Raw genomic sequence first — 27518 nt, 5'->3', positions numbered from 1 at the left:
CCGAGACTGTGGATCCTTGTTCCATTTGCAGAAGTCCGGTATGGAACTGGGCGAATGAACAGCCTCGAAGTTGGAAAGCATCAGGCCCAGCACCTGCATGCAAGTTCTAAAAGACGACCAATGGTTGAATAACAGGAGCCGAATCGCATGCTGCAATTTTTAGAGTTTGGTTTCCAGGAGGAACACCCAGGCTCAGGCTGAATCCAGAGTCAGCCCCAGGAAGTCCAACTTGGTGGACGGGATCAAAGCTGAGTCCAGCCGAACTCCTGCAGAGATCTCACTGTGAAGTCCAGATCCTCCTGCAGGACAGATGACGATTCTGCCCTCAGAAGATCATCCAGGTACCCCAGTACCAAAAACCCCCCGCTGTCTGATAAAGGCTAACACCTTTGTGAACACCCGAGGAGCCAAGGAGAGGCCAAAGGCCAATGCCACAAATTGATAGTGCTCCTCGCCTATGTCAAAGTGAAGAAAACGCTGATGCCCCATATAGATCAGGATATGCAGGTAAGCGTCCTCGATGTCGATGGAGGCTAGAAAGTCCTCTTGATGAGCCACAACAGTGCGAATAGATTCCATTCTGAACTTCTGAACCCACACAAAGTGGTTCAGGGCCTTGAGATGCAGGATTGGACGAACCTTCCCCTCCTTCCTGGGTACTGTGAAGAGGTTTGAATAAAACTCCTGAAAACATTCCGACTCTGGAACTGGGACTATTACCCTTTGTGACAACAAATCCTGTACCGTTCTTAGAAGGCCTTCAAGCCGATCGACGGACAGATGCAAATTTGAAGGGAAGAACCTTGCCGGGGGCAAGGATCGAAACTCGATCTTGTAACCGGACCAACTCGAGTACCCACTTATCTTGGATGAACGAGGTCCATGGGTCTGGAAAGAAACAAAGACGTCCCCCCACCTCTAAAACGGGTGCGGGCATCCCTTTTGGTGGAGGTGGACTTGCCTGCGAGGCAGGAGGAACATGCCTTGGGCTTATCACCCTAGGGTCTCTTGGAACCCCCTGTGAAGGCACAAGAGGATTTAGACCCCTTGTCCTGTGACCCTGTAGGATGAAAGGCCGCTTGTGAGCCAAAAAAACAGGACCACGTTTGTGGCGATGCTCTCCGCTTAAGAAACCTGTGGAAGCAAAGTGCTCTTGCCTCCCGTGAGCCCCTTAATGAGCTCTTCCATGGAGGCTCTGAACAGATGGTCCCCTACAAAAGTAAGATCCGTCAGAACCTTTTTGGAGGCTTGGTCCGCAGACGAACATTTCAACCAGATCATGTGTCGCAAAGTCACCGCCGTCATCGACGCTCTGCAGGCTAACGGAACTGCATCCAAAGAGGCATCACAAATGTATTGCAACCCCTGTATCAACTGGTCCACCAGCTCCGCCATTGCATGAGAGTGCTGACCCTCTTTCAAATTCTGGCGTAAAAGTTTTGCCCACTCTGTCAAGGTCTGAAAGACCAAGGGTATAGCAAACACCGGTCTTAGGATTGAACCCGCCACGGTATAAAGATGGCGGACCAAGGATTTAGCCTATCTGCGGGATCCTTAAAAAGGACAGAGCGTCCTCCACTGGCAGGAACGCGACTTTATTCAGCCTAGAAACATGAGTGTCCACCACCTGTGGTACTGTCAATTTCTTCAAAAGAGAATCTTCAAAAGGATACCTCCTAGCAAAATGCTTTAGGTATCCCAGCCATGTGTTTCGGAGACCCCACTGACTAGTGACAATCTTGGCAAAGTAAGCAAGGGAAGGGAACATTTTAGCCGCTCTGGATAGCCTGCGGGTGCTAAATTGCTCCGGAGCAGCCCGACGTAGCATCCGCTGAGTCCTCCATTTTTAAAGTTTCTCGCACTGACACAATCGGTGCCTCTACAAGCGTGGTGGTGGAAGAAGAATCATCCTCACCATCAGAATGCTCAAAGTGCGTGAACGCGGACCCCATGAGGTGACTTGCGTCCGCGGCGGCCAACTCAGCCTCAGTCTAAGGAGTCAGATGAAACCTGTGAAGGCGGAGGGCACTTTTTGCCAGGTTTTTTTCTGCAAAAACATGTCCACTTTAGACACTAAAGATTGCAGGACCAGGAGACGACTCTCCGGGCAGTCCAGCAGTTCTCCCTGAAAGTGGCACAGCGTCTGTCACAGCTATATTTACTCCTATGGGTCCTCTACACCCCAGTGAGGTTATTCCGCATGAGAAGAAGGGAATCCCCTACATGCTCCAGATGTAATGAGACCGTGGAGACTTGATTGACCTTAAGTGGCGCTGCCCAAAGCTGTATAGATATTGGAAAAAGGTCACTGCCACCATTGCCAATGTCTTTAAGGAACATAAACCTGAGGATACAAAAATCTGTGTGCTGGGAATTCTGAGTGACCTACCCACTTTACCATTGGATCTCTGCAGACTCCCCTACCTCGAAGGAATGGTTAGTTCATATGCGGGATACCCTTCGATTAGAAAAATATTTTTCAGCACAGAAGCTGCTATGATAAATTCAACAAACAACGGGCACCTTGCTTAGACACACCTGGTCTAGCACCAGTGGACTTGACTATGGACTGGCTGGTCATTGGTAGAGGGTAATTACAAGATGGTTTTAGAGGTTACCCTTGGGTAATGGGGTGTGGGGTTATGGGCATATTCATGCAAGTCGTGTATGTTAATGGTTACGATTTATTATGTTTCTATGGATGGAAAACTTTTATGCTTTTAAATCTGTATGTTGTATTGTATTTTGACTGAGCTGGAGATCGTACTGCTGGCACAATTTTTCAATTGTTCATTCAATAAAATTTTATTTGAGAAAAGGACCACAGTCATGGCCGCTATAGCCGAGTGGGACCCCGAGGCTAATCGAGTGGGTCCGGTGGTGAGATATGTTCTGCAGGCTCCACGATACCCCGGTGCTACAGTGAGATTTTCGCACTTACATCGGAGAATCACATATGAAAAAAATATATAAAGTAGGTTGTAAATTAAAGACAACAACCCCCTCAGCGCTGATACCCTTGGGACTACAAGTCCCAGTACCTCTGCACTGAAAGAAACAGGCTGGGAGATACCCCCCCAGGACTCATCACCACCACCTCTAAGCCGAGCAGGGAGAGAAGAGGAATGAGCGCCAAAGTCTGCAGCACGCCGATCCTAGGGAGCAGGAAACTACCGTGCTGACACTAGAGGCCGCTCAGCATGGCTACAAGAAAATGGCCGCTGCTCTCCTAGACAAATTCCCTGGGATGAGCCAGCTTGGGACACAAGGAAGGCAACCCAAAGTCCTCTCTCAAATAGAAAGCAGAGACCACTTTGGGCAGGAATGGTGGACGGAGGAGGAACAAACACTTTATCCCTATGGACCACTAAATAAAGACTGCGACAGGATAATGCTGCCAATTCTGATACCCTGTGGGCCAAGGTAATAGCCACCAACAATGTCACCTTCTGGGATAATGTAGGCAAGGGAATCTCCTGAATACTCCCAAATGCCGGTTTCTGGAGAACCGAAAGTACTAAATTTAAATCCTATGGCGGCAATAGAGACCGTTCAGGTGGAGCCACATTGCGTACCCCCTGAATGAAGGTATGAACTTAAGAGTACGTGGCTAGGGGTCACTGAAATAAGATTGCCAAGGCAGACTTCTAGCCCTTAATGGTACTCAAGGCCAACTTCTGATCAACGCCCAGTTGAAGAAAGGTTAAGATCCCAGCCACAGAAAAGGATCAAGCATAAGCACCAATCGACTCACACCTAGAAATGTACGCTTTCCACATACGATGGTAAATCTTGCTGGAATACAACTTCCTCGCCTTTACCATAGTAGGGATCAATGATCCAGACAGACCTCTATCTCTCAGTACTTGGCTTTCAATAGCTAAGCCATTAAAACCAGCGGATGTAAAGCAGGATGGTGGATCAGCCCTTAGGACAACCGATCTTCTGAGAGGAAGCACCCAGGGGACGTTTATGGCCACCAGAGTCATTGAAAGAACCTTGCCCTTGATTCCTCGCAGGAATTGCGGAAGAAGCCAGAGCCAAGGATATTGGCCTTACCGTGGACACATGCGGCGTCTGCCAGAGGAACACGTGATCTCACCACGAACCTCGTGTCCTCCTGTGGAGCCAAACCTGCTATAGGAGCTGCATGTAGGACTGTGCAGATATAACTCTATGAAGGTCTTGAAGATGGATACCACCAGACTCAGAACTTGATTGCAAAAATGGGAGAGAGAAATGTGTGACAGCAGCCGGTGAATCGCTGCCTGTAGTTCCTGAAGTTTGTCCAGAGGAAGGAACACTCTGGTCAGAATTAGAATCAGACCTAGGTAAACCAATTCCCTGAATAGGGATAGAGGGGCCTTCGGTAGTTCAGACATCGCCTGAACCTTTGAAGAAATCAAACCCACACAAGGAAACTCAGGACCTAAAAAACCTGAAAAGGACAAGCTTTGTCCCCCTTTCTGGGTACCCCAAAAAGAATCATTTTGTGGATACCCTTGATGCTCATGAAGGAGGTCCACGAGGCCGGAAACCAGCAAAGCTGTCCCCCCCACCCCAATAATGGGGGCACACCTGCATGCTGAAGGGGTCTTGTCCGCAGGTTCGGAGAAGCTAGCTCTAGGCTTACCAGACCAAGGATGCTTGGAACCTGCCTGGGAAGATTTGAAGGATCTATTTCCCTCATTCTCCATCCCAGAAGCATAAAATAATTTTCTATGTGCTGAGGAGGGACCCTTTCTGCGACAAGGCTCCTTCCCCTTTCTAGAATATGGCAGGAAGGTACTCTCTCTCCCCCATGATGCCCTTAATGATGTCATCCAGGGTAGCCCCAAACAGGTGATCGCCTTGAAAGGGCAGATCAATGAGAGCTTTTTTAGAGCCTTGGTCTGCGGACCAATTCTTAAGTCACAGCGCGCGCCTAATCACCACCGCTGAAAGTCTGGACAGCACAGGAGCTGTACTGGCACAAAAGCTTGGCTCATTCAGTTAGGGTCTGAGACAACAGGACTGAGGCAAAGGCTGGCCTCAATGCCTAACCAGCAATAGTAAACATGCTGCGTGCCACAGCCTCCACTTTTCTGTCAGCCAGGTGCGTAAAGGACAGGGATTCTTCTACTGGGATCATGGTAGCTTTGTTCAACCTGGAAACAGGAGGGTCCACCGCTCCTGTGACTCCTCAAAAGGTTAACGTGCAGCAAAACGTTTGGGGACCACAAAGGGTAATTTTCTTTGTTTTCACTCCTTACAGGAAAACCTGTCAAAATAAGGTACATAAGAAAACACTTTTGGAGTGCAAGGTGACTTGTGTATACCAAAACGACACAGCCACGTCCGTGGCTACATCAGCCGCATCCTCCATTTTTAAAGTCTCACGCACTGTAGTGATGAGTGCGTCTACCAGTGCTTTTTAAATTCGCTGCTGTGACCATGGAGGAATCATCCTCACTATCGAAAGGATCTGGGGGTATGATATTAGGCCCCCCTGGACCTGCTGCGTCCATGGCGGCATAAGGGTCAGAATCAGATGAGACAGACTGAGCAGGGAAAGGCGGGGGATGCTTCCTTCTGGACCTTTGTCCACACGCCACTTCCACCTGGGACACTAAGGACTGCAGGACCACCGTTGGTGCAACCATGGGAAGCTGGGGTTCCGAGGGACCTGCCACCTCCATGAGGCTCCATAAGGAAAGGAAGACCTTGCAGTACAAAAACGTTCTTTTGGTACCACTAAAGGATCCCTCCAAGGCTAAGGATACCCATCAGCAGAGAGAGATAACAGGGACCCCCTACCGATCCGAGGAGCACAGAGAATTCGGACCCAGCATCACCAAGGACGCCATCCCTGTTCATATGTCCCATACACAGGAAGAGGAAACTGAGGAATAATAAAAAAAAGAGGAGCAGCTTCGGCATTCCCACAAGGCTTTGGTTGTTTCCAGCACCTCCCGGACTAAGGGAAAATGGCCCCGTGACATCAGGCTACACAAACATGGCTGCCAGCTGGAGACCAGGTAGACTAAGGAAAAATGGCTGCCATCAGCTACAGATGCTGAAGCATGCTGCCAGGTTCTTTCCTGCACCCTCTGCAACGGGGTCCCTCCCTAAAGGTAGGACACGCGTTGGGGGAGACTCCGTAGCGCACTCTACACCGGTCTCTGCACTGGGACCCCCCTGCACTATACCCACACTGCAAAAAGTAGGGCATGCACCCAGGGGTCTCCTACACTGGGACCCCTCCAGATTACCAGGGCAAGGACGTACACTATTCCAGGAACCTTAGAGTGGGGATAGCGGAGGAGACCACAAGGGTCTCCGCTGCATCCTCTGCCCTGGGACCCCCACCAGACTCTAGGTCCAGACAGGGGGGAAAGGGAGTGGGGAAGCCCAGCCCACTGAGGAATTTAAGGATGGGAGGAGGGAACCTGCAGGCAGGGGTCGACTGTCCCTGGAGGTTACCCGCGTCCTGGGACTGGCAACTGCTTAGTGAGACAATTAAAATTAAGTATAATGGACCTTCATAAAATGAGAACAACTGCTTGCTACAAGTTATAGCATGTTGTGAATTACTTTTGCTAAAATGCGTGCAAGCAATATACAGTGAGGTAGATAAGATATACTGTATGTACATTATTCACTCCACTTTATAAAATAACTAGGTGCAGCTCTGCTGCCACAGAACAGCATTCATAAGCATTAAAAAAAAAAAAAAAAAAAAAAAATCCTGTTTGTATTAGGTGGGTCTCAAATGTGCAGTCATGAGATGTGGTAAGAAAAAAAAAATGCAGGTATGTCTCAAAGGCATAAAAATGTGTTTAGGCTTCCGTTACAGAAAGCAGCTGAACTACATTAAAAAAAAATGGATTGTGAGTGGGTGAGAGGACAAACACACAATCTTACCTCTGGTCCTATATAAGGTCTGCCATTGACAATTTCAGGAGATGCATAAAGGGGACTACCACAGTACGTCTGCAGATATCTATCTGAATGATAGATATTAGAAAGTCCAAAATCCGCAATCTAAAAAAAAAAAAAAAAAAAATGTATAGAATATAAAAAGGTAAATAAGTGTGGTGGCATAAGACTTAAACGGGTTAACAGTATGTTGCTTGATTTAGGATCCTGTAAATAAATGAACTAGAAACACCCCTCCCTCCTGTATTTGCACAGATAGATAGTGGAACACTGCCAACAGACATTTAAATATGTCTCCTACTGCAAGGGTAAAGTTCACCAACAGCAAAAAAACAGGAAGGATTGTACAGGACAATGACATTACTGTGAAATAAGCACCTTGCAATGGGTTTATCAAAGTACTTTGCTCTAAATTACTTTAACCAAAATCCCTAAAGCTTGCGGACTGTATTAACTTGTTGCTACAGTACCGTATAGGCGAATTGGTTGGCATTTTTGCATAGTATTCATTCTCTAGGGGCCAAAATACCAGTCTTGTAAAGTAATTACTTTTTTTTTAGTGCGTGTTATCAGTGTCTTACTAGTTGTCAAGATAAAAAGTGAGCTAGCACTGCTAGTAGGGGGAATTCCCAACTTCTGAATAATACAGTTTTTAAAGCTTTATGGCAGCGATTGCATAGCAGGAAGTTTCTGTAAGAAAATATACGCCTCAATACTCTTGAACCTTCACCAAAGGACATTACATTTAAAAGTAGATCATTGAGTAAAGTGCATGAAGAAATTCTACCTATGCAATACCAAAAAAGGAAGTTGGTATTTTTTTATCCTCCCACATAGACTAAGGACATGCCAAGAACACACGTTGATTGGACCTGACAGACATCAATAAACAATTGATTTTTGTTCTTAAAGGGAAACCTTTGTCCCTCCCAAAGTTCTTTCCATAATGTGCGCTAAGATATGGACGAATTTGTTGGTATCCTTCAACGGAAAAATAACTAATCATTTTCTCTGAAATAACTGACAAAACGGACAAAAGTAATGGATATCCATTGTTTGTTTCATATTTAATATGACTTTGCTTCTGATTTTTGAATCAAAAGAATACTTAAAATATTAAACTAATGAAAATGGCATGGATAAAAATGATGGGATCCTTGCCCTAATATTTTGTTGCACAACTCTAGAGTCAGTCACTGCAAACAAGCAATTTCTGTAGCTTTCGTGGAAACTACTGCACTAGTTTGGCTTACTCTTCTTAAGTAAACTGCTCCAGCTGTCTAAAGGCTAGTTTACACTTTGAGAGGGGGGAATAAAAACATGGGATTTAGCCAAGTATTTATATTTACCGCCCCTCCACACCTAAATCACCTCCTTACTGCCCATTTTATTTCTGTAAATGCTGCATTACATGTGGTTGAGCACATCCTGACCCCCCCCCCCCCCCCCCCAAGCTGCAAAGGCAGTTGACATTTTTACTGCAGCAAAAACGATCACCCTTTATGCACAGTGGGAAGTATCACCCATCAAACACAATCCATTCAACTAAATATGGCTGCATCACAACCGCTTGCAATGTGCAGTTGTGCGGATTTCTAAAGGTTAAAAGGGGCAGTGAGGGTGCAACAATGTCTCTTCACCACCTGTCACAAGCGCACACCCGTGGAACGGCGATAAAAGGTATCCAACATCTCTATGGGTGATGCTTAAAAGAGGACGTAAACTTCCATCTTTAAGTTTTACCTATAGGTAAGCCTATAAGGCTTAACTATAGGTAGTGTAAATATCTCCTAAACGTGCACCGTTTAGGAGATATTAACTGTACATGCAGCCAGTAAAAACCACTGGTGCATGCACTGTGAAGGAACAGCCGCCTGTGCTGTTTCTCCAGAGCCCAGTGCCGTGACCAGTGGCTCCCATGGGAGTGATGTCATCGTGGCTCTGGAAGAAAGGAGGAAGAAGAACGAAGAAAGGAGGAAGAAGAAGAAAGAAGGGCAGCGGTTTATAACCGCTTTAAAAGCCTTTACAGGTTACCAATTTCAAGTTACACGGGAGGTCTGATGCTAGAATTATTGCTCTCGCTCTGACATTCATGGTAATACCTCACATGTGTGGCTCAATCACCGTTTCTATATTTGTGCAGGACCTACGTATGCGTTTGTACACAAGCACGGGGGTGTTTTACATTTTTTTTTTCAGTTTATTATTTTATCAGCTTGGTAAATTCACTTGTGATAACCCGGGCAGTAACAGGTACTCTTTACTGAGAGATCTGAGATCGAATACACCCCATATCTCACCTCTGCCCTCAAATGCAGCGGATCAAACCGAGATCAGTACAGATGTACCTTCTTCCCACCCCCAGCTGCAGCCATGATCTCAGTACAACCACTTAAACTTGAGGGTATACAGGTACATCCTAACATGAAGTGGTTAAAGGATAAAGTTCATCTAAAAAATAATTTTTTTTTTATTTGAAATGTATGCATTTATTTATGGAGCCTGTAAAGCATTGCCCCAGCAATCAGCAGATCGCTGGTGCTATGAAGGTTTCCTGCAGAACTGTCAGTGTATCTGTGTGCTCGTACATCCCATGCGGACAAGCAGATACACTGACAGGAAAAATCCATGTACTACCACGGTGCTTCACAGCGCCATGGTAGTTCATTAAGAACTACAAGCCGATTGCTGCAAAGGAACTTCTGCCCATACAGGCAGAAATCAGGCAGTGGCTGCAGCATTGGGAACAGGTTACATTTTCCACCCTAAAAAGGGTGGAACATGTAACAGGTTCCCAAAGGTGAGTGTGTCCTTTAAAAAAATTGGATCAAGGAATAATCCATAAACTTGCTCAATATCAAGCTGTATGTCAACTTGTTTTTTTTGTTTTAGGCCTTTAGTTTTCCAGGTAGTACCCAGACCTACCGAGTCCAATTTCTGCCTCTCAGATCACAGTGTCCATGGGGGACATGGTTTAGAGACACACACACACACACACACACACACACACACACACACACACACACAAGTACATGTCACAAGCGGTTCTTCTGTGATTAAAGTGGACCAAAATTTGGCTAGTTTTCTTTAATGGCAAATGGTGCATTAAAAGCAAAATGCACAAAGACAAAAAGTACAGGCGAAAACTGTACCAAACCATGCAACAACCTACTCACCTTCACATTTTTATTTTCATCCAAAAGTACATTCTCAAGCTTTAGATCCCGATGCACAATCCCATTCTGTCAAGAAAGATTGCATTTTTTAGATTATGGTACGATAAAATAGTAAAGCCATGCAAGCAGTAAAGTTCACAATTGGAATTCATCTTGTACTAGTCTGGCTTCAGTAAAAGGAAGGCCAATTACCATGGATTATTGTACTCTATTAGCTAGTAAACTGAGAAAGGCTGAAAAACTTAATTTGCCAGCATATATATACCTACCGCATGACAATACTGTACAGCAGATACAATCTGTCGAAAGAATCGCCGTGCCTCTTGGTCACTGAGTCTCTGGCGTTCACTGATGTAATCATACAAGTCACCTTGGCTTGCATACTCCATAACAATTACTATCTTGCTGCTGTTCTCAAACACTGTTGTAGAGGAAAGAATCAATTCAGTATGCAAAATATAAGCACACATACATAAATTTAGATGGCAAAAAGTCCTTATTTACGTGAAAAGGTACACCTGCAGTAGTCAAACCATATATTTGAGGAGTTCTTTCAGTATAAGTAGTTAATACTACCTCTGTAGAAAAATATATATTACATTTAACTAAACATGAAATGCAGTACTCAAATGTTCTCATGCCGTCTTATGTACGGCACATTATTATTTCGGCAGATGCCAAACTTAACAAAAAGCAACTGTGCAATAATATTTGTAGAAATCGATTTAGATTTTTATGACAAAATATTTTAGATCCATTTATCTATATATAGCATAAAATGTTAATGCATTTAAACCCCACAAAACAGAAAAATGTAGTACTGTATATTGTTGCTTTCCAGTCCTTAGATGTAGTATCAGCATTGTTTTTTATATATATATATATATATATATATTGTTTATGGGGAAAGCCATAGTTATACAGGATACATTTCAAGCAGGTCTGCATTTGTTCATCTCCATTACATAAGGATCTTTGTGCTCTCTTTTGAGCTACAGGAAGCAACACGGTCATTGCTGACAAAAATCAAAATAGTGTGTTCTGTAGTTTTTAAAAAATGTTTTCAAAAACAACAAAACAAACAAACAAAAAAAAAAAAAAAAAAAGAGAGGAGAATTCCCTGCCCCCTTATGCTGGGTTCACACTGGGGCAGCTTCAAAGTCGCCCAACTCTGAAGCCACCCCGTGCAGCGTGACTTCAGCGGGACTTGCAAATTACTTCTTTAACAGAAGTCAATGAAAGTCGCCCCCAAAGTAGTGCAAGAACCTTTTTCCAAGTCGGAGCGACTTGAGTTGCTCCAATTAGAACGGTTCCATTGCACTGAATGGAGCGTGACTTGGCCGGCGGCTAAGTCGCCTAACAAGTTGCCCAGTGTGAACCGGGACTTAAGGTACAGAAAAGAAGTTTGTTGCAGGCTGGCTGTTAAGAAGGGGTGGGCTCCCTCCAGGCATACCTGCCCTTGATCTAACCATTATTATATATGTGCTCCAATTCAGGAGACTCAAAAATGTATAATTAGGACTGCAGTAGACTGGGGTGCCATGATGTGGGTGCTGCAGCCTACGCACGCATTTGCAAGCATGTGCAAACAAATCCCCTTGGTTTTAACCACTCTACTACCGCTCACAGTAATACTACTGCGGCAGAGTGGCTCGTTCCCGTCCAGTCACGTAGTATTAACGTGACTGGACTCCTCCCCTTCTGGGCGGCGCTTGCGCGCCGCCGGAGGCTCGCTCCCGCTGTTTTCATTCACAGCGGGAGTCGGGCCAGGGGAGGAGCAGCGGCGATCGCCGCTGCTCTTACCCGATCGTCGGGGATCGAGTCTGGAGATCCGCCCGCTGTGTGTAAACACAGCGGGCGGATCTCCATAGTGACAGGGAGTGACAGATCGGACTGTTCAGCATAGCTGGACATCCGATCTGTCCATGAATCACATAGTCACCTCCCCCCCTACACGTCAGTAAGCACCAGGCATACATTAACCCCTCCCTCTCCAATAAAATTAACCCCTTCCCTGCCAGTGTCATTTTTACAGTAACAGTGCATATATATAGCACTGATTACTGCAGTAATGTCACTGGTACCCCCAAAAGTGTCAAAAATGTCAGTCAGGGGTCCGGTCTGTCCGCCGCAATGTCGCAGTCCCGCAAAAAAAAAATCGCAGATCGCCGCCATTACGCGTTAAAAAAAAAACACCAAAAATGACAGAAATCTTTCCCTTTGTTAGTAAACGCAATAACTTTTGCGCAAACCAATCAAAATACGCTTATTGCGATTTTTTTTACCAAACATATGTAGCATAAAACAAATTGGCCAAAAACTTTTAAAAAAATTGGTTTTTACATCTTTTTTGGGGGGAATTTCATATAAAAAAATGTGAAAAATATTGTTATTTTTTCAAAATAAACGCTCTTTTTTTGTTTATAGCGCAAAAAGTAAAAATCGCACAGGTGATCAAATACCACCAAAAGAAAGCTCTGTTTGTGGGAGAAAAAGGACGTAAATTTCGTTTGGGTACGGCGTCGCACGACCGCGCAATTGTCAGTTGAAGTCGCACAGCGCCGAATCGCAAAAAGTGGCCTGGACGGAAGACAGCAAAATCCTCCGGTTGTAAAGTGGTTAAACATCAACTGTTAAGACAGGACAAGTCAGTTTGCTGCAGACTGGCAAGTGAGCTGGGAAATTTTATGTGTTGTTTTTTGACATGCATCGCCCTTCCATGTGCTATTTGCTGCAAAGGCCAGTATAGGGTTTCGGTGGTTGCCATTTGTTTGTTCTAAAAATGTTCTAAGCTGAAAAAGTAAAAAACAAATGCAGCCACCACATCTAAGAACCAGTAAGCTGCAATATATTACATTTTTGTTTTCAAGCTCATGTACATATCTAAATAATTTGCAGTGGGGTGAACATACATGGGCCACGATTGAGCCATAAGGCTGCACTTAACACTTCCCATTACTGATTAGAACGTTTATAGCTCCTAAATTAATCCAGTAGAACATGTCTCTATGGACGTCTTCCTACAATTCTTCTCAATGTTCAGCAAGTCTGGTTCAGTGTCAATAACACATACTAAATAAACCAATGGTGCTCAAAGCAGTTTATTAAATGTTCTCCATCACTAGGGAATTATCTACTGAGGCCGCAGATTGTTCAATTTCTTCCCCATGCCGCGTAGAAAAAGGTGCAATGGAGTTCACCAAGCCATAAAATGTTACCAGTGTAGGCCAGGTGGCTGAACTCTTATAATTTTACAGCCCCGTCTTATCTTCTTTTATAGATAAGCATGACCCATGTTTGTGCTTTCTGTTGTATGCATGTACTTTCGCTCTGTACTTCAGTACCCGGACTAGACAGCATATAATGGCTTCTCATTGCTGCATGTTACACAAGTAAAAGGAAGTAAAGAAAATAAATGATATAGGTTGGTGACTTCAACATTCCTGTCAATGTTAACAGCCCAACTTTAATGATAATAATTTACATCTCTATCATCACAGTCTTAGTCTGTAGGGTTCAATATTGAGTTGGCCCACCCTTTGCAGCTATAACAGATTCAACGTTTCTGGGAACGCTGTCCACAAGGTTTAGGATTGTATCTTTGGGAATTTTGGATCATTCTTCCAGAAGCGCTTTTGAAATCAGGCACTGATGTGGACGAGAAGGGCTGATTCGCAGTCTGCTCTAATTTATCCCAAAGGTGTTCTATCGGGTTGTGGTCAGCACTCTGTGCAGTCCAGTAAAGTTTCTCCACCCCAAACTCACTCATCCATGTCTTGGACCTTGTTTGTCACAGTGAGGTGCAGAAGTTTACTGGTGCCTGCTCCCTGCACTCTGGTGCTCTGGGATGGAGGGTCTGCAACCCGTTAATTACATCCCAGAGCATGGGTCTGTGCTTCTAAAGTTTGAGCTCACAGGCCACAAGTTGAGCACTTCTGATTCAGACTATGCAGCATAACATAGGAGTACAAAGAGAAAGTCTGATTAAAATGACAATAACTAGCTTAACCACTTCTGGACTGGATGATTTTCCCCCTCAGCTGCAAATTCAGTGAAGGAGTTTAAGCATGCATGGGATAGGCATAAGGCTATCCTTCATATAAGATAGGGCCAGGGACTATTCATAGGATTCAGATATATTGGGCAGACTAGATGGGCCAAATGGTTCTTATCTGCCGACACAGTCTATGTTTCTATGGACCAGAAGGTTTTGCCCCCTTAATGACCAGGCCATTTTTTTGCGATTCGGCACAGTTATTTTAACGGACAATTGCATAGTCGTGCGATGCTATACCCTAATAAAATGCCCCTTTTTTCCCCACAAATAGAGCTTTCTTTTGGAGGTATTTAATCACCTGTGCGTATTATATTTTTTGCGCTATAAACAAGAAAAAAAGGAGCGACAGTTATGAAAAAAAAAATAAAAAAATTTCAAAAATTTAATTTTTTTTATAATTTTAGGCCAATCTATATTCTGCTACATATTTTTGGTAAAAAATCCCAATAAGTGGAATTTGATTGTTTTGCACAAAAGGTATGGTGTCTACAAACTGAGGGAAAGATTTATGTAATTTTTTTTTTTTTTTTTTTTTTACTAGGAATGGCGGCGATCAGCGATTTTTAGCAGGACTGTGACATTATGGCAGACAGATCGGACCCTGACATTACTACAGTAATCAGTGCTAAAAATATGCACTGTTACTGTATTAATGACACTGGCAGGGAAGGGGTTAGCACCAGGGGCTTTAAAAAGGTTAAATGTATCCCTAGGGGGTGCTTTCTAACTGTGTGTGTGTGGGGGGGGGGGCTTGCTGCATGAACACAGAGACCCGTGTTCCTAAATAAGAGGAACACAGGATCCCTGTGTTCAAAATTGACAGTCTGTGACAGAACAACAGTCTGCCATGTTTACAACGGCAGACCGCCGCTCTGTCTCCATGGGGAGCAATCCCCTGTGGCAAATGGGCGCTTGCGGTCCGGCAAAGAGACGTACAGGTATGTCGTTTCATGTGACAAAGCTGACCTGCCGCCATAAAACTATGGCAGCTAGTCGGAAAGCGGTTAACCAAATCACAATTTCCAGACAGGCTCTGTGATACAAAAAGATAACCAGAGGATGACTGCTCCTTCTGAAAATGCCATTTCTCTTGCTATGGTGTTGAACCAGAGGCCTCAATTCATTAAATCACTGACCCAGCAACAAACATGCATATTAGAAATGCTGACTAGATTGGCTGCACATTTGCACTGCATCGGTGATTTAAAGTACTGAATACAGAAACAGCCAGACAACCAGCATTTCTAGGAGGTGGTCAGCAATGTCAGACTCCTTATTTCTCAGCGCAGGTTTCCTTTCGCTTTTTTTTTTTTTTTTTTTTTTTTTACCTTACCAACTTTGTTACCCTACACCCTACTGGTCTCTTCTCAACTGCATGTGCGTGTATTATATATTTAAGCTAAAATTAGGTTAATTATTTAGTTGGGCAATTTTGCCATGTTCTCTATGCCTCAAGGGGGGTGTTTTTTAAAAAAAAAAAAAAAAAGCAAACCTTAATAAGCTAGTGTGTGTCACACACAGATCTATTGTTCTAAAACAGGCTAACCAAGAGGCTGTCAGAACAGCAATTTCGAAACATGACTAGTCTCAGTTTTCAGGCAGTTCAGGAATTAAACTGGCTTGCTGGAGAACTATACCTGCACAGCCATGTCCTGTATCCTGCAGCTTATAGACCTGTACAAGCATGTCACTCTCTAATGTGTGCCGATTTCAAGGGGTGCGGTTTTATTAATAAAAGTGGGAAAAACCTAACTTGCAGCATCCGATTACCACAGGATTGCTATCATGAACTCTAAACTGTATGTAAAGACAAAACTTTTTCTGTTAGTTTTCTTTGAACATGATCAATGTATATACATAAGTGGTCCATATAGTGAACATGGTGTACAGTTCCTTACTTTAAGGTCATCACAGAAGACATGGGGGCAACGGGGGGGGGGGGGGGGTAGTAGCTGCACATGTCTATAGACAGACATTGGCCGGTTAGGAATTGAGCCCCCATAGCAAGTAGCTTATGTATAAGTGAAATTGGCATTATGAGCTACTACATTTTTCATCTCTTTACTGCAGTTTCCTTACTGGACCTGCCTGCCTATTTAGTTTGCAATATACTACTATAGAAGCATCTGTTAGTATTATAAAATGGCTATCCTTACCTTCATATATTGATATAATATGAGGATGGCAGAGGGAACTCATTATCTCAGTCTCTCTCCGGATGTGCAACATATCCTGCTCATCTTTTATACGATCTTTGCGGATTGACTTAATGGCCACCTAGAAAGATATATATATATATATATAAAATGATTACTGGTGTATTAAAAATGGTTGAATCCAGGTTTCAGAATTATATTATATACAGTGGGTACGGAAAGTATTCAGACCCCCTTAAATTTTTCACTCTTTGTTATATTGCAGCCATTTGCTAAAATCATTTAAGTTCATTCTTCTTCCTCATGAATGTACACATAGCACCCCATACTGACAGAAAAACACAGAATTGTTGACATTGTTGCAGATTTATTAACCACTCTACTACCGCTCACGGTAATACTACTGCGGCAGAGTGGCTCGTTCCCGTCCAGTCACGTAGTATTAACGTGACTGGACTCCTCCCCTTCTGGGCGGCGCTTGCGCGCCGCCGGAGGCTCGCTCCCGCTGTTTTCATTCACAGCGGGAGTCGGGCCAGGGGAGGAGCAGCGGCGATCGCCGCTGCTCTTACCCGATCGTCGGGGATCGAGTCTGGAGATCCGCCCGCTGTGTGTAAACACAGCGGGCGGATCTCCATAGTGACAGGGAGTGACAGATCGGACTGTTCAGCATAGCTGGACATCCGATCTGTCCATGAATCACATAGTCACCTCCCCCCCTACACGTCAGTAAGCACCAGGCATACATTAACCCCTCCCTCTCCAATAAAATTAACCCCTTCCCTGCCAGTGTCATTTTTACAGTAACAGTGCATATATATAGCACTGATTACTGCAGTAATGTCACTGGTACCCCCAAAAGTGTCAAAAATGTCAGTCAGGGGTCCGGTCTGTCCGCCGCAATGTCGCAGTCCCGCAAAAAAAAAAATCGCAGATCGCCGCCATTACGCGTTAAAAAAAAAACACCAAAAATGACAGAAATCTTTCCCTTTGTTAGTAAACGCAATAACTTTTGCGCAAACCAATCAAAATACGCTTATTGCGATTTTTTTTACCAAACATATGTAGCATAAAACAAATTGGCCAAAAACTTTTAAAAAAATTGGTTTTTACATCTTTTTTGGGGGGAATTTCATATAAAAAAATGTGAAAAATATTGTTATTTTTTCAAAATAAACGCTCTTTTTTTGTTTATAGCGCAAAAAGTAAAAATCGCACAGGTGATCAAATACCACCAAAAGAAAGCTCTGTTTGTGGGAGAAAAAGGACGTAAATTTCGTTTGGGTACGGCGTCGCACGACCGCGCAATTGTCAGTTGAAGTCGCACAGCGCCGAATCGCAAAAAGTGGCCTGGACGGAAGACAGCAAAATCCTCCGGTTGTAAAGTGGTTAAAAAAGAAAAACTGAAATATCACATGGTCCTAAGTATTCAGACCCTTTGCTGTGACACTCATATATTTAACTCAGGTGCTTTCCATTTCTTCTGATCATCCTTGAGATGGTTCTACACCTTCATTTGAGTCCAGCTGTGTTTGATTATACTGATTGGACTTGATTAGGAAAGCCACACACCTGTCTATATAAGACCTTCCAGATCACAATGCATGTCAGAGCAAATGAGAATCATGAGGTCAAAAGGAACTGCCTGAAGAGCTCAGAGACAGAATTGTGGCAAGGCACAGATCTGGCCAAGGTTACAAAAAGATTTCTGCTGCACTTAAGATTCCTAAGAGCACAGTGGCCTCCATAATCCTCAAATGGAAGACTTTTGGGATGCCCAGAACCCTTCCTAGAGATGGCCGTCTGGCCAAACTGAGCTATTGGGGGAGAAGAGCCTTGGTGAGAGAGGTAAAGAAGAACCCAAAGATCACGGTGGATGAGCTCCAGAGAAAGTCAACCATCACTGCAGCCCTCCACCAGTCGGGGCTTTATGGCAGAGTGGCCCGACGGAAGCCTCTCCTCAGTGTAAGACACATGAAAGCCCGCATGGAGTTTGCTAAAAAAACACCTGAAGGACTCCAAGATGGTGAGAAATAAGATTCTCTGGTCTGATGAGACCAAAATAGAACTTTTTGGCCTTAATTCTAAGCGGTATGTGTGGAGAAAATCAGGCACTGCTCATCACCTTTCCAATACAGTCCCAACAGTGAAGCATGGTGGTGGCAGCATCATGCTGTGGGGGTGTTTTTCAGCTGCAGGGACAGGACGACTGGTTGCAATCGAGGGAAAGATGAATGCGGCCAAGTACAGGGATATCCTGGACAAAAACCTTCTCCACAGTGCTCTGGACCTCAGACTGGGCCGAAGGTTTACCTTCCAACAAGACAATGACCCTAAGCACACAGCTAAAATAACGAAGGAGTGGCTTCACAACAACTCCGTGACTGTTCTTGAATGGCCCAGCCAGAGCCCTGACTTAAACCCAATTGAGCATCTCTGGAGAGACCTAAAAATGGCTGTCCACCAATGTTTACCATCCAACCTGACAGAACTGGAGAGGATCTGCAAGGAGGAATGGCAGAGGATCCCCAAATCCAGGTGTGAAAGACTTGTTGCATCTTTCCCAAAAAGACTCCTGGCTGTATTAGATCAAAAGGGGGCTTCTACTAAATACTGAGCAAAGGGTCTGAATACTTAGGACCATGTGATATTTCAGTTTTTCTTTTTTAATAAATCTGCAACAATGTCAACAATTCTGTTTTTCTGTCAGTGTGGGGTGCTATGTGTACATTCATGAGGAAGAAGAATGAACTTAAATTATTTTAGCAAATGGCTGCAATATAACAGAGTGAAAAATTTAAGGGGGTCTGAATACTTTCCATACCCACTGTATATTGAAAATAGTGAAAGAAAACCATGACAATGAAAGCAATCCTCAATAAATCAAATAATGGTGCATCAATAAACTGTGCCCAGAAATTAAGTCCACAATATGAATGTTGGATATGGAATCCAAAAAACTAAATATACTGTAAATAAATGCGAGTCCAAAAAATAACTTCTATAAAAACGTGATAAACCAAATTGTCTTGTGAGATTCCAGTGCTAATAATAGGGTGGCACCCAAATTAGATCCACCACCGATGTGCTCCACACCCGTCAAATTAGCAACTCACCCTCATTTGTTGCCTACCACTCTCGTGGATAAGGCAAATTTCGCTGTGTATATTACTGTTGGCTGTGGTGTTCCACCAAGGCAATGCAACAGCGGTCCTCATATAAACCAGAAGGTTGGGGGATAATCTTTAGCTCCAAACCATGTGGAAAAAACACATAACAAAAGGGACCCCACTGGTGCAGTACCATTAAAACACTTTATTAAATCCACAAAAACAATATAAAATGCCGTATATGTATTTAACTTGCCAAGCGCATATATACATCCAATAAACAAATGAGGGATAGGGGAGCTCACTCTAGTCTGAGATGCTGCAGCGTGAAGTACATAATGTCCACGGAGCCAGATGAATCACCCTGCTCACCAGGACAGACTGAAGGAGTGATCGAGGTGAGCAGGGTGATTCATCTGGCTCCGTGGACATTATGTACTTCACGCTGCAGCATCTCAGACTAGAGTGAGCTCCCCTATCCCTCTCATTTGTTTATTGGATGTATATATGCGCTTGAGAAGTTAAATACATATACGGCATTTTATATTGTTTTTGTGGATTTAAATGGTACTGCACCAGTGGGGTCCCTTTGTTATGTGTTTTTTTCCACATGGTTTGGAGCTAAGGATTATCCCCCAACCTTTTTTTTTTTTTCAGCACACATTTGGAATTTTGATTTTTCAAAAGGGTGTGTACACATCTTTAGTGTAAGTATTTTTGTATATATATATATATATTAAAAACACACACAAAAAACTACTACAGAACCAGCATGCATCAAGGGTCAAATTAAAAAATTTCAGTTCCTAGGACATGGCGAACGGGGCATATCTTTTCAACTGTTCACACCTTTATAAGAAAAACTGCTCAAACTGGATTACTAAAATTATAGGATTTGGCAATGACATGTTTTCTTGTTTCTTTTAAGGCCCCTTTCACACATGCTGTCCATTTGTCCTTTTTTCATCCATCGACGGATGAAAACCAGACATCAATGCATGGGAAAATGGATGATCATCCATTTACATCCACCATCATCCGTTTTTTTAAACTGATCAAAGCTGTATTTTTCTTGCGTTAAAAAATGGATCGGACAAAAAACTGAAGTTAAACTGACAAATGGTACTTTTTTCCATCTGTTTTTGCATTGGTAGTGAATGTAAAATAAACTCATGAAAAACTGATGACAAACTGATACATACTTCATCCATTTTGACGTGACTGAACTGATGACAACAACATTAAGGGCTCTTTCACATGGTCCGCCTCCGTAGGCGGATCCGTGCTGCTCAGCGAGGATCGATCCACGATCCCCGCTGAGCCGGCGGATGACAGCTCCGTCTCCGCTTGCAGTGCGGAGAGGGAGGTGTCACAGCCCCCGCTGCTCTCTATGGGGGGATCGGATGAGAGCAGACCGTCTGTCCGCTCTCATCCGATCCAATCCCTGAACGGATGGAAAAATAGGGTTTCCAGCCATCCAGATTTCACAGACAGGATCGGATACGGATGGCAGCAGGTGTCAGCGGAGGTGTCTCCGCTGCCATCCACTGCCTCAGAGCTGCATGGAGGATCCGATCAGATCCGCCTAAAAAACTGGCAGGCGGATCTGATCGGATCGCCCGTGTGAAAGAGCCCTTACAGCATATTTTAAGACTCACTTAGTCACGAGCAAGACGGACTAAAGCAGAGAAACTGAGCAAGTATTCCAGTACTGTAAGACAGTACTTATGCATCCAAACACTGCATCTTATGTGATTTTATAAGATAGTCTGGATTCAACACCAAACCGAATTAACGTAAAGTAAAGCAAGTGGAGGAAATGTGGAGCCTGTCTTTGCAGCCTCCTTCTGACATGTTTCCAAGCCTCTGACACTTATACAAATCAGGAAAGTCAGACTAAAGTCACAAGTCCTTATCTACTTATTTGTTTTGGAAATGTCCACTGTGCATGAGGCCTAGGAGTTCAAAATACTGAAGCCACAGAGTCAGCATGAAGTGTTTGCAGAATGAAAAACCAGCAATGTCAGCCTACATTTTTCTCTCAAGAAAGGTTTCTTTAGCATCTTCAAAGACTCCTACACTATCGGGACATCTTAAAGGCCATCTCTACCTTCTACTTTTAATATACTTTTTGTGTTCCGAGCATCAGGAGCTGCCACACTGTTTACTAAAGAAAGCAGCACATGGAAAGTATGGTAAAGTTATCAAAAGCTCTCACCACACATGCGCTTCTTTGGACGAGATCTTTACTGAAATTTTTACAATATGCATCCATTGGGAAGATGACATTTAAAAAGGGTGGCATTTTAAAGGGTATGTTTGGCAAAGAAAAGAAAAGTAAAAAAACACCACAGTAATTTTCAATGATCTGGGAGCCACAACTTTGAGTCAGAAGGAATGAGCCCTCATCAGCACCATATTCTTCTCAGCCTTCCCACACAGTTCCATGATGCACACTTGCTTCTTAAATATCTCCACCCACTGGACTCTTGTACCTCATCTTCAGTTATTTCTTACACCACTGCTATGGAAGTTAATTCACCGCAGCAAAATAAGTAAACCTTAACACTGTAAAGAAAGGGCATCCTACTTCCCTCCACCCAGTTGCCCACTCACTCATTCTCACACTGGAGCCAGGACTCCTTTCATCTGAAGGAGACACAAAGCCGCATGTTCCGTGTTTAGGTGAAAAAAAAAAAAAGCCCCACACAACAGATCCCCCCATTCAAACAAGGTCGATGGAGGAATCCTTCCCACTTGACCATTGTATTCTGACAGGACGACCTCACTGTCAGAATACAATGAAGGTTGCAGCTGCTGATCCACAAAAGTTTTCCAACACTCCCGTGCGACAGACGTTAAACATGAGATTGACTTCTGATAATCAGGAATTGCCATACAACAAAATTTGACCAGTTATGGCCAGCCTAAAAACATAAAAACCTTAAAAAAAATATGAAAAAAAAAAACACTTAATTATCTTTGACTAATCTCTAGATGCTAATGTATATGGGACAAACTGATTTTGAATCTGACTACATTACAACCCAGTTCTTGACAGCCAGACTCTAGGCAAAAAATAAAAAAATAAAACAAATAATACATGTTTTGCCTAATAAAGAATTTGTATTCTTTTGTTCATCCAGTTCGGAGATTTAGCTAAGTCAGACAAAACAACCAGACAAGTGACCTAACTTTTCTCTACTTCAGTAATGCAGACTGATGACTCACTCTTCTCCTGTAAGCAGTACCGGATTAACTCCTAGCACTGCCCTTCCTCTCTTCCTCTGACATGTCCTCTCATGAAGCTAAAATCAAATTCAGGTACTTTCATTTAAATTTAAATTAAAAAAAAAAAAAAAAAAAAAAAAAAAAAAAAGCAGAACATCTCTTCAATACATAGACTTAAAAAATGCTGTCTCCAATTCCCCATTCACGTCTGGTCTTTTAGGATCTAATAGCCAAGCCATCAAATTTAAAGATGGCAGAGCAGGGTAGAACATCGGACCTTGAGAGAGTATGTCCAGACGCAGTGGAAGGGCCCAAGGCCTCGTCACTCCCAACCTTTGGATTTGTGCATACCAAACCCTCCTCTGCCATGCCGGAGCTACCAGGATTACTAGTTTCCCCTCCAGAATGTTGACGGGGAGACTGCTCTCTACCCAAGGCCATTTCCCCTGAACAGTGACTTCCTCCAGAACCGCTCCCCAGCCGGGGAGACTGGCATCTGTAGTCACCACCTTCCAGTAACGGATTTCCCCTTCTCCAGATTTCTGGTCATCAACCACCAAATCAGGCTGACGTACTCTTGGTACCAGAGACATGGACCAGTCCAGAGTCTTAACCCTTCCGGGCCATGTAGACAGAATGTTGTTCTGTAAGGGTCTGGCATTGATTTGAGCATAGGGAAATGCCTTGAATGCGGACACCATCTTCCCCAATAACATCATGCAAAGACATATAGAAGAATATCTCAGCCTTACTACGGACAGAACCAGATCCTTTCTTGTTGGCAAGAATATCTTTGCCTGTACTGTATCCACCAGAAGACCCAGATATTCCAGGCACTGTACCGGCTGTAATGCTCACTTTGCCAAGTAGACTTTTGGTATACTTATCTAGATCGTCACCAAAAAGGTGTTCTCTGTGAAAAGGGAAGCTAGCCAGTAGGGATGCACCAATCCGTTATTAGGATCAGATATTGGCACCGATACTGCCAAAATAGCTGGATCGGTAAAATTAACCGATCCATGGGCCGATCTGGTTTTGCTGAGTCCCGGCTCAGCCGTCCCTTACTTGCACGGAGCCGCCAATCTGGTTTTGCTGAGTCCCGGCTCAGCCGTCCCTTACTTGGTGTAGTAGTACTATGATGGTAGTATGGGATGGGAGCCACTACTTTCTGTAAAGGTCCGGCTCACAGGCGGAGTGTGAATGGAGGAGCCATACACATGAAGCAGTGGCTTTGCTCTGTACTGCAGCCGCATGCATATTGTGTATGTGTGTAGTTCCAGATCGGTATCGGTAGATACACAATGCCAGGTATCAGGACTAGAAAAGTCGGATCGGTGCACTCCTACTAGCCGGTAAAACTTTTACATGGCAACTCTGCAGACCAGCTCTTTAACCAAAGGATTCTGCGCATGTGCACTGTCAGAGCAACTCGTGAAATTTGCCTTATGTGGTCAGTAAGAGCATCCACTACGAAACAAAGTGCGAGGCAGATCTGACAGATCTTCCATAGACTCTCCTTGAGAAGGAACGGTTTTGGACACTTCATATGGTCTTTAAAGACTGACACGCTCCTATGGCCGCTACTGCTGGTTGTATCGCAGATTCTGCAACCGCACAAGGCGGCTTCCAATAAAGATTCCAATCTCTTACCTGCTGGATCTTTAAAAACCTGGGTATTATCGCCAGGGCAGGTTAAAAGTCTTATTAACCGAAGAAATGGCAACATCCACAGTGGGTATATTCCATTACTTAGTAAACATTTCCCCCATAGGATACAATAGTGAAATCCTTTTAGGAGGAGCAAAAATCCTATTAGGATGGTCCCAATCGTTATACATTTCTTGCTCCAAGAGCAGATGTATAGGAAACATCCGAGGACTATGGGAGGAGGGTGCAATGAGTCTAGGGCAGGGAAACATGAAAGTGCAAGGAATTTTTGCTTCTGATCCAATTTCTTATAAAAAATTGCCTGCAATGGACGCTGGTGGAATCTCGCCCAGGGAACTGCGGAAGAACAGGATGTCATAAGGCCCCACTACCCGAGAAACTTTCCTTTAGAGACCCCGATTGATTGTCCTTAAGCTTTGATGCTAATCTGTCCATCTTTAGAAAATTTTCCCCTAAAGGAAAAGCTTTCCTTCCACTGAGGCGATCTCGTACCCTAGGTATGAGACACTCTGGGTTGGAATCAGGCAGGATTAGTCTCAGTTTATCAGCCAACCCAATGCCTAAAGAGGATACTGAACATCGTTCAGCTTCGCTGCTAGTTGGTGATCAGATGCAGCTATCAAAAGCAGATCGTCCAAACAAGGAATGATTGTGATCGCTCTCAAGCTTAAGGGAGCCAGGGTTCTGCTAAAATTTTCATAAAAATTCTTGGTGCCAAAACTAGTCCAAACAGCAGAGCCTGAAATTTTTAAAACGCGTACCTCTGAGTCTATCTTGACTGTCAATCTGAGAAATTTTTGAAAAGCCAGGTGAATCGGAACATGGAGATACGCATCCCTGAGACTCAGCTTGGCCATAAAACAATTCTGATTCAAGATGCTTCTCACCGAAAAGATGGATTCCATCCTGAAGTCTTGTATTTGATTTGATTCATGGGCCGGAGATTGAGGATCAGGCAAAACTCTCCTGATGGCTTTTTCACCACAAAGACATGTAGATAAAATCCCTGTCCCTGCTCTTCCTGGGGAACTTGGGAGAGGACTTTTTGGTCCAAAAGATCTATTAGGAGACAAAGTGCATCTGCCTTTTCCTGATCTCTGGATAGGCATGTCACTAACAGCCTTGTGGGGGGGGGGGGGGGGGGAACTCGCAGGGCGTTCTAGCACTTTCTCTAGGCCTAATCTGAAAAGACATGCCGTTACGGATTTGTCCTTTACCAGACTACCTCAGTCTTATCCTGGGCTTTAACCTATGGTAAGACGGGAGGCAAACAGCATTAGATCCCAATACACCACTGTGCAGGATACAACCATAAGAGTGCCACTGACTGCTGAGACTATCCCAATAGCCCATGGGTCAGAAAAAGAAAAAAACATCTCCCAGGTACATGCAAAAGGGACCCAATCCCCAGCTTACCTGAGAGGAGCTGGAGCCAGCAACAGCCATTTCTTCTGCCTGTGAGCTCCCAGAATTGTCCTTGCTGTCTACCAGGTGGTCTTTTCACAGCCTTGCTTGATCACACCTTAATAGCACCAGTAGCCCGATGTGTTTGGTGCCTGCGCCGCTTCAAATTAGGCTGGAACCACAAGCCTCTGGCGCCCGCGGATGCCGTCACTCGGCCGGCCCCACTGCCTATGCAGCTTCCTGTTTAACCAGGCTGGAAAGCACTGGCTCTTCCTCCCAAAGGAATTGACACGCCGGGCGAAAACTCTTCACACAGTGAGGCATGCCGAGGGATCGTGCAGGCAACAAAAGGTACAGCCATAACTTTGCAGGGAAGCTCCACCAGACAACCTCTAAAATCTAGAGCTCCCCCAGTTCCTTCATGTGCAACCTATCCTTCCGGAAGAAACACTAATACTGAGGTGTGGGTCTGCAGGACCGCCTTTTAAATTGTGGTATGTTTCCTATCCGGAGGGTGGAGCCCTAGGTTTCAGAGGCTGTCCTGGAAGACGATTGGAGAAATATGTATATACACACACACTGGATATAAAAAAAAAAAAAAGTATACACATCCCTGTTAAAAATGTCAGGTTTCTGGGATGTAAAAAAAAAAAAAAAAAAAAAAAAAAAAGACAAATCATTGCAGAACTTTTTTCACCTTTAAATGTGACCTATAAAAACTATATAACTCAGTTGAACAAACTGAAATATTTTAGGTGAAGGGAAGTAAAACTAAAAATAATATTGTTGCATAAGTGTGCACACCCTTAAACTAATACTTTGTTGAAGCACCTTTAGAATTTATTACAGTACCGAGTCTTTTTGGGTCTATAAGCATGGCACATCTTGACTTGGCAATATTTGCCAACTCTTCTTTACAAAAACCCTCCAAATCTGTCAGATTGCGAAGGCATCTCCTGTGCACAGCCCTCTTCAGATCACCCTACAGATTTTCAATCAGAGTCAGGTCTGGGCTCTGGCTGGACTATTCCAAAAAAACTCAACTGAACTTGCGCGATTTCAAACCCGCATTCAATGTGAACCTAGGCTTAACATGAGTTTGAATGCTGCGATTGCTTAATTCTGAACACAGCTACATCTCCAGGTATAAGAGGGTGTGCACACTTATGCAACCACATTTTATTTTTTTTATTTTTACCCTCCCAGAAGATTTGTTTGTTTTTCAATTGAGTTGTACAGTTTATAGGTGACATTAAAAGGTGGAAAAAGTTCTGAAATGTTTTTAACATCACATTTTTTTACATCACAAAAACCTGACATTCTAACAGGGGTGTGTAGACTTTATATTCACTGTATATAAATAAAAAAAAAAAAACACAAAAACACACAGACAGCATTATTCATCATTTCACTTCAGTGCATTGTGACATGTTTCAGTGCATTGTTATGTGGCTGAAGGGCACACTAGCAAAAAAAAAAAAAAACACCCCCTCCAGCACCACATGTAAACACATAGCAGCGCATGCAAAAACACAGCGCACATCAGGGAATGTCAATGCATATATTTTGCAGTTGCACATGTTTTCTTTTCCCAGCTGACTAGATTTAGCAGGTTTTATTGTGCTGCTGTGTGATGACGTCTAGAGAGTGTGTAAATGACTTTTTCCCCTTCTCATTATGTAAAGGACAAATAACAAAGAAAACAATCCTAAGAGCAGGAATGCAGAAGTAATTTAGCTTCACAAAAGAGAAAACCTGACTATGACCACTATGTGAAGGAAGAAGTTTGTGAAACCAAACT

The 27518-nt window shown here is 43.7% G+C and overlaps 1 protein-coding gene across 1 annotated transcript in view; it reads right to left on the bottom strand.

Annotated features, from left to right (window-relative positions):
* Positions 1-27518, bottom strand: part of NUAK2 (NUAK family kinase 2) — a 46514-nt gene that overhangs the window by 6601 nt on the left and 12395 nt on the right. Inside the window, exons 2-5 of the mRNA XM_082245678.1 lie at positions 16308-16428; positions 10364-10515; positions 10095-10160; positions 6904-7023 (exon numbers count right to left, since the gene is read on the bottom strand). Coding sequence (XP_082101804.1) covers positions 6904-7023; positions 10095-10160; positions 10364-10515; positions 16308-16428 — 459 coding nt within the window. The remainder of the gene's footprint in view (positions 1-6903; positions 7024-10094; positions 10161-10363; positions 10516-16307; positions 16429-27518) is intronic.

Source organism: Pelophylax lessonae (assembly GCF_965119305.1).
Source record: "Pelophylax lessonae genome assembly, chromosome: 2".
NCBI lineage: Eukaryota > Metazoa > Chordata > Amphibia > Anura > Ranidae > Pelophylax > Pelophylax lessonae.
Note: the sequence above shows the minus strand (reverse complement) of the source record. Positions and strands in the feature narration are given on the sequence as shown.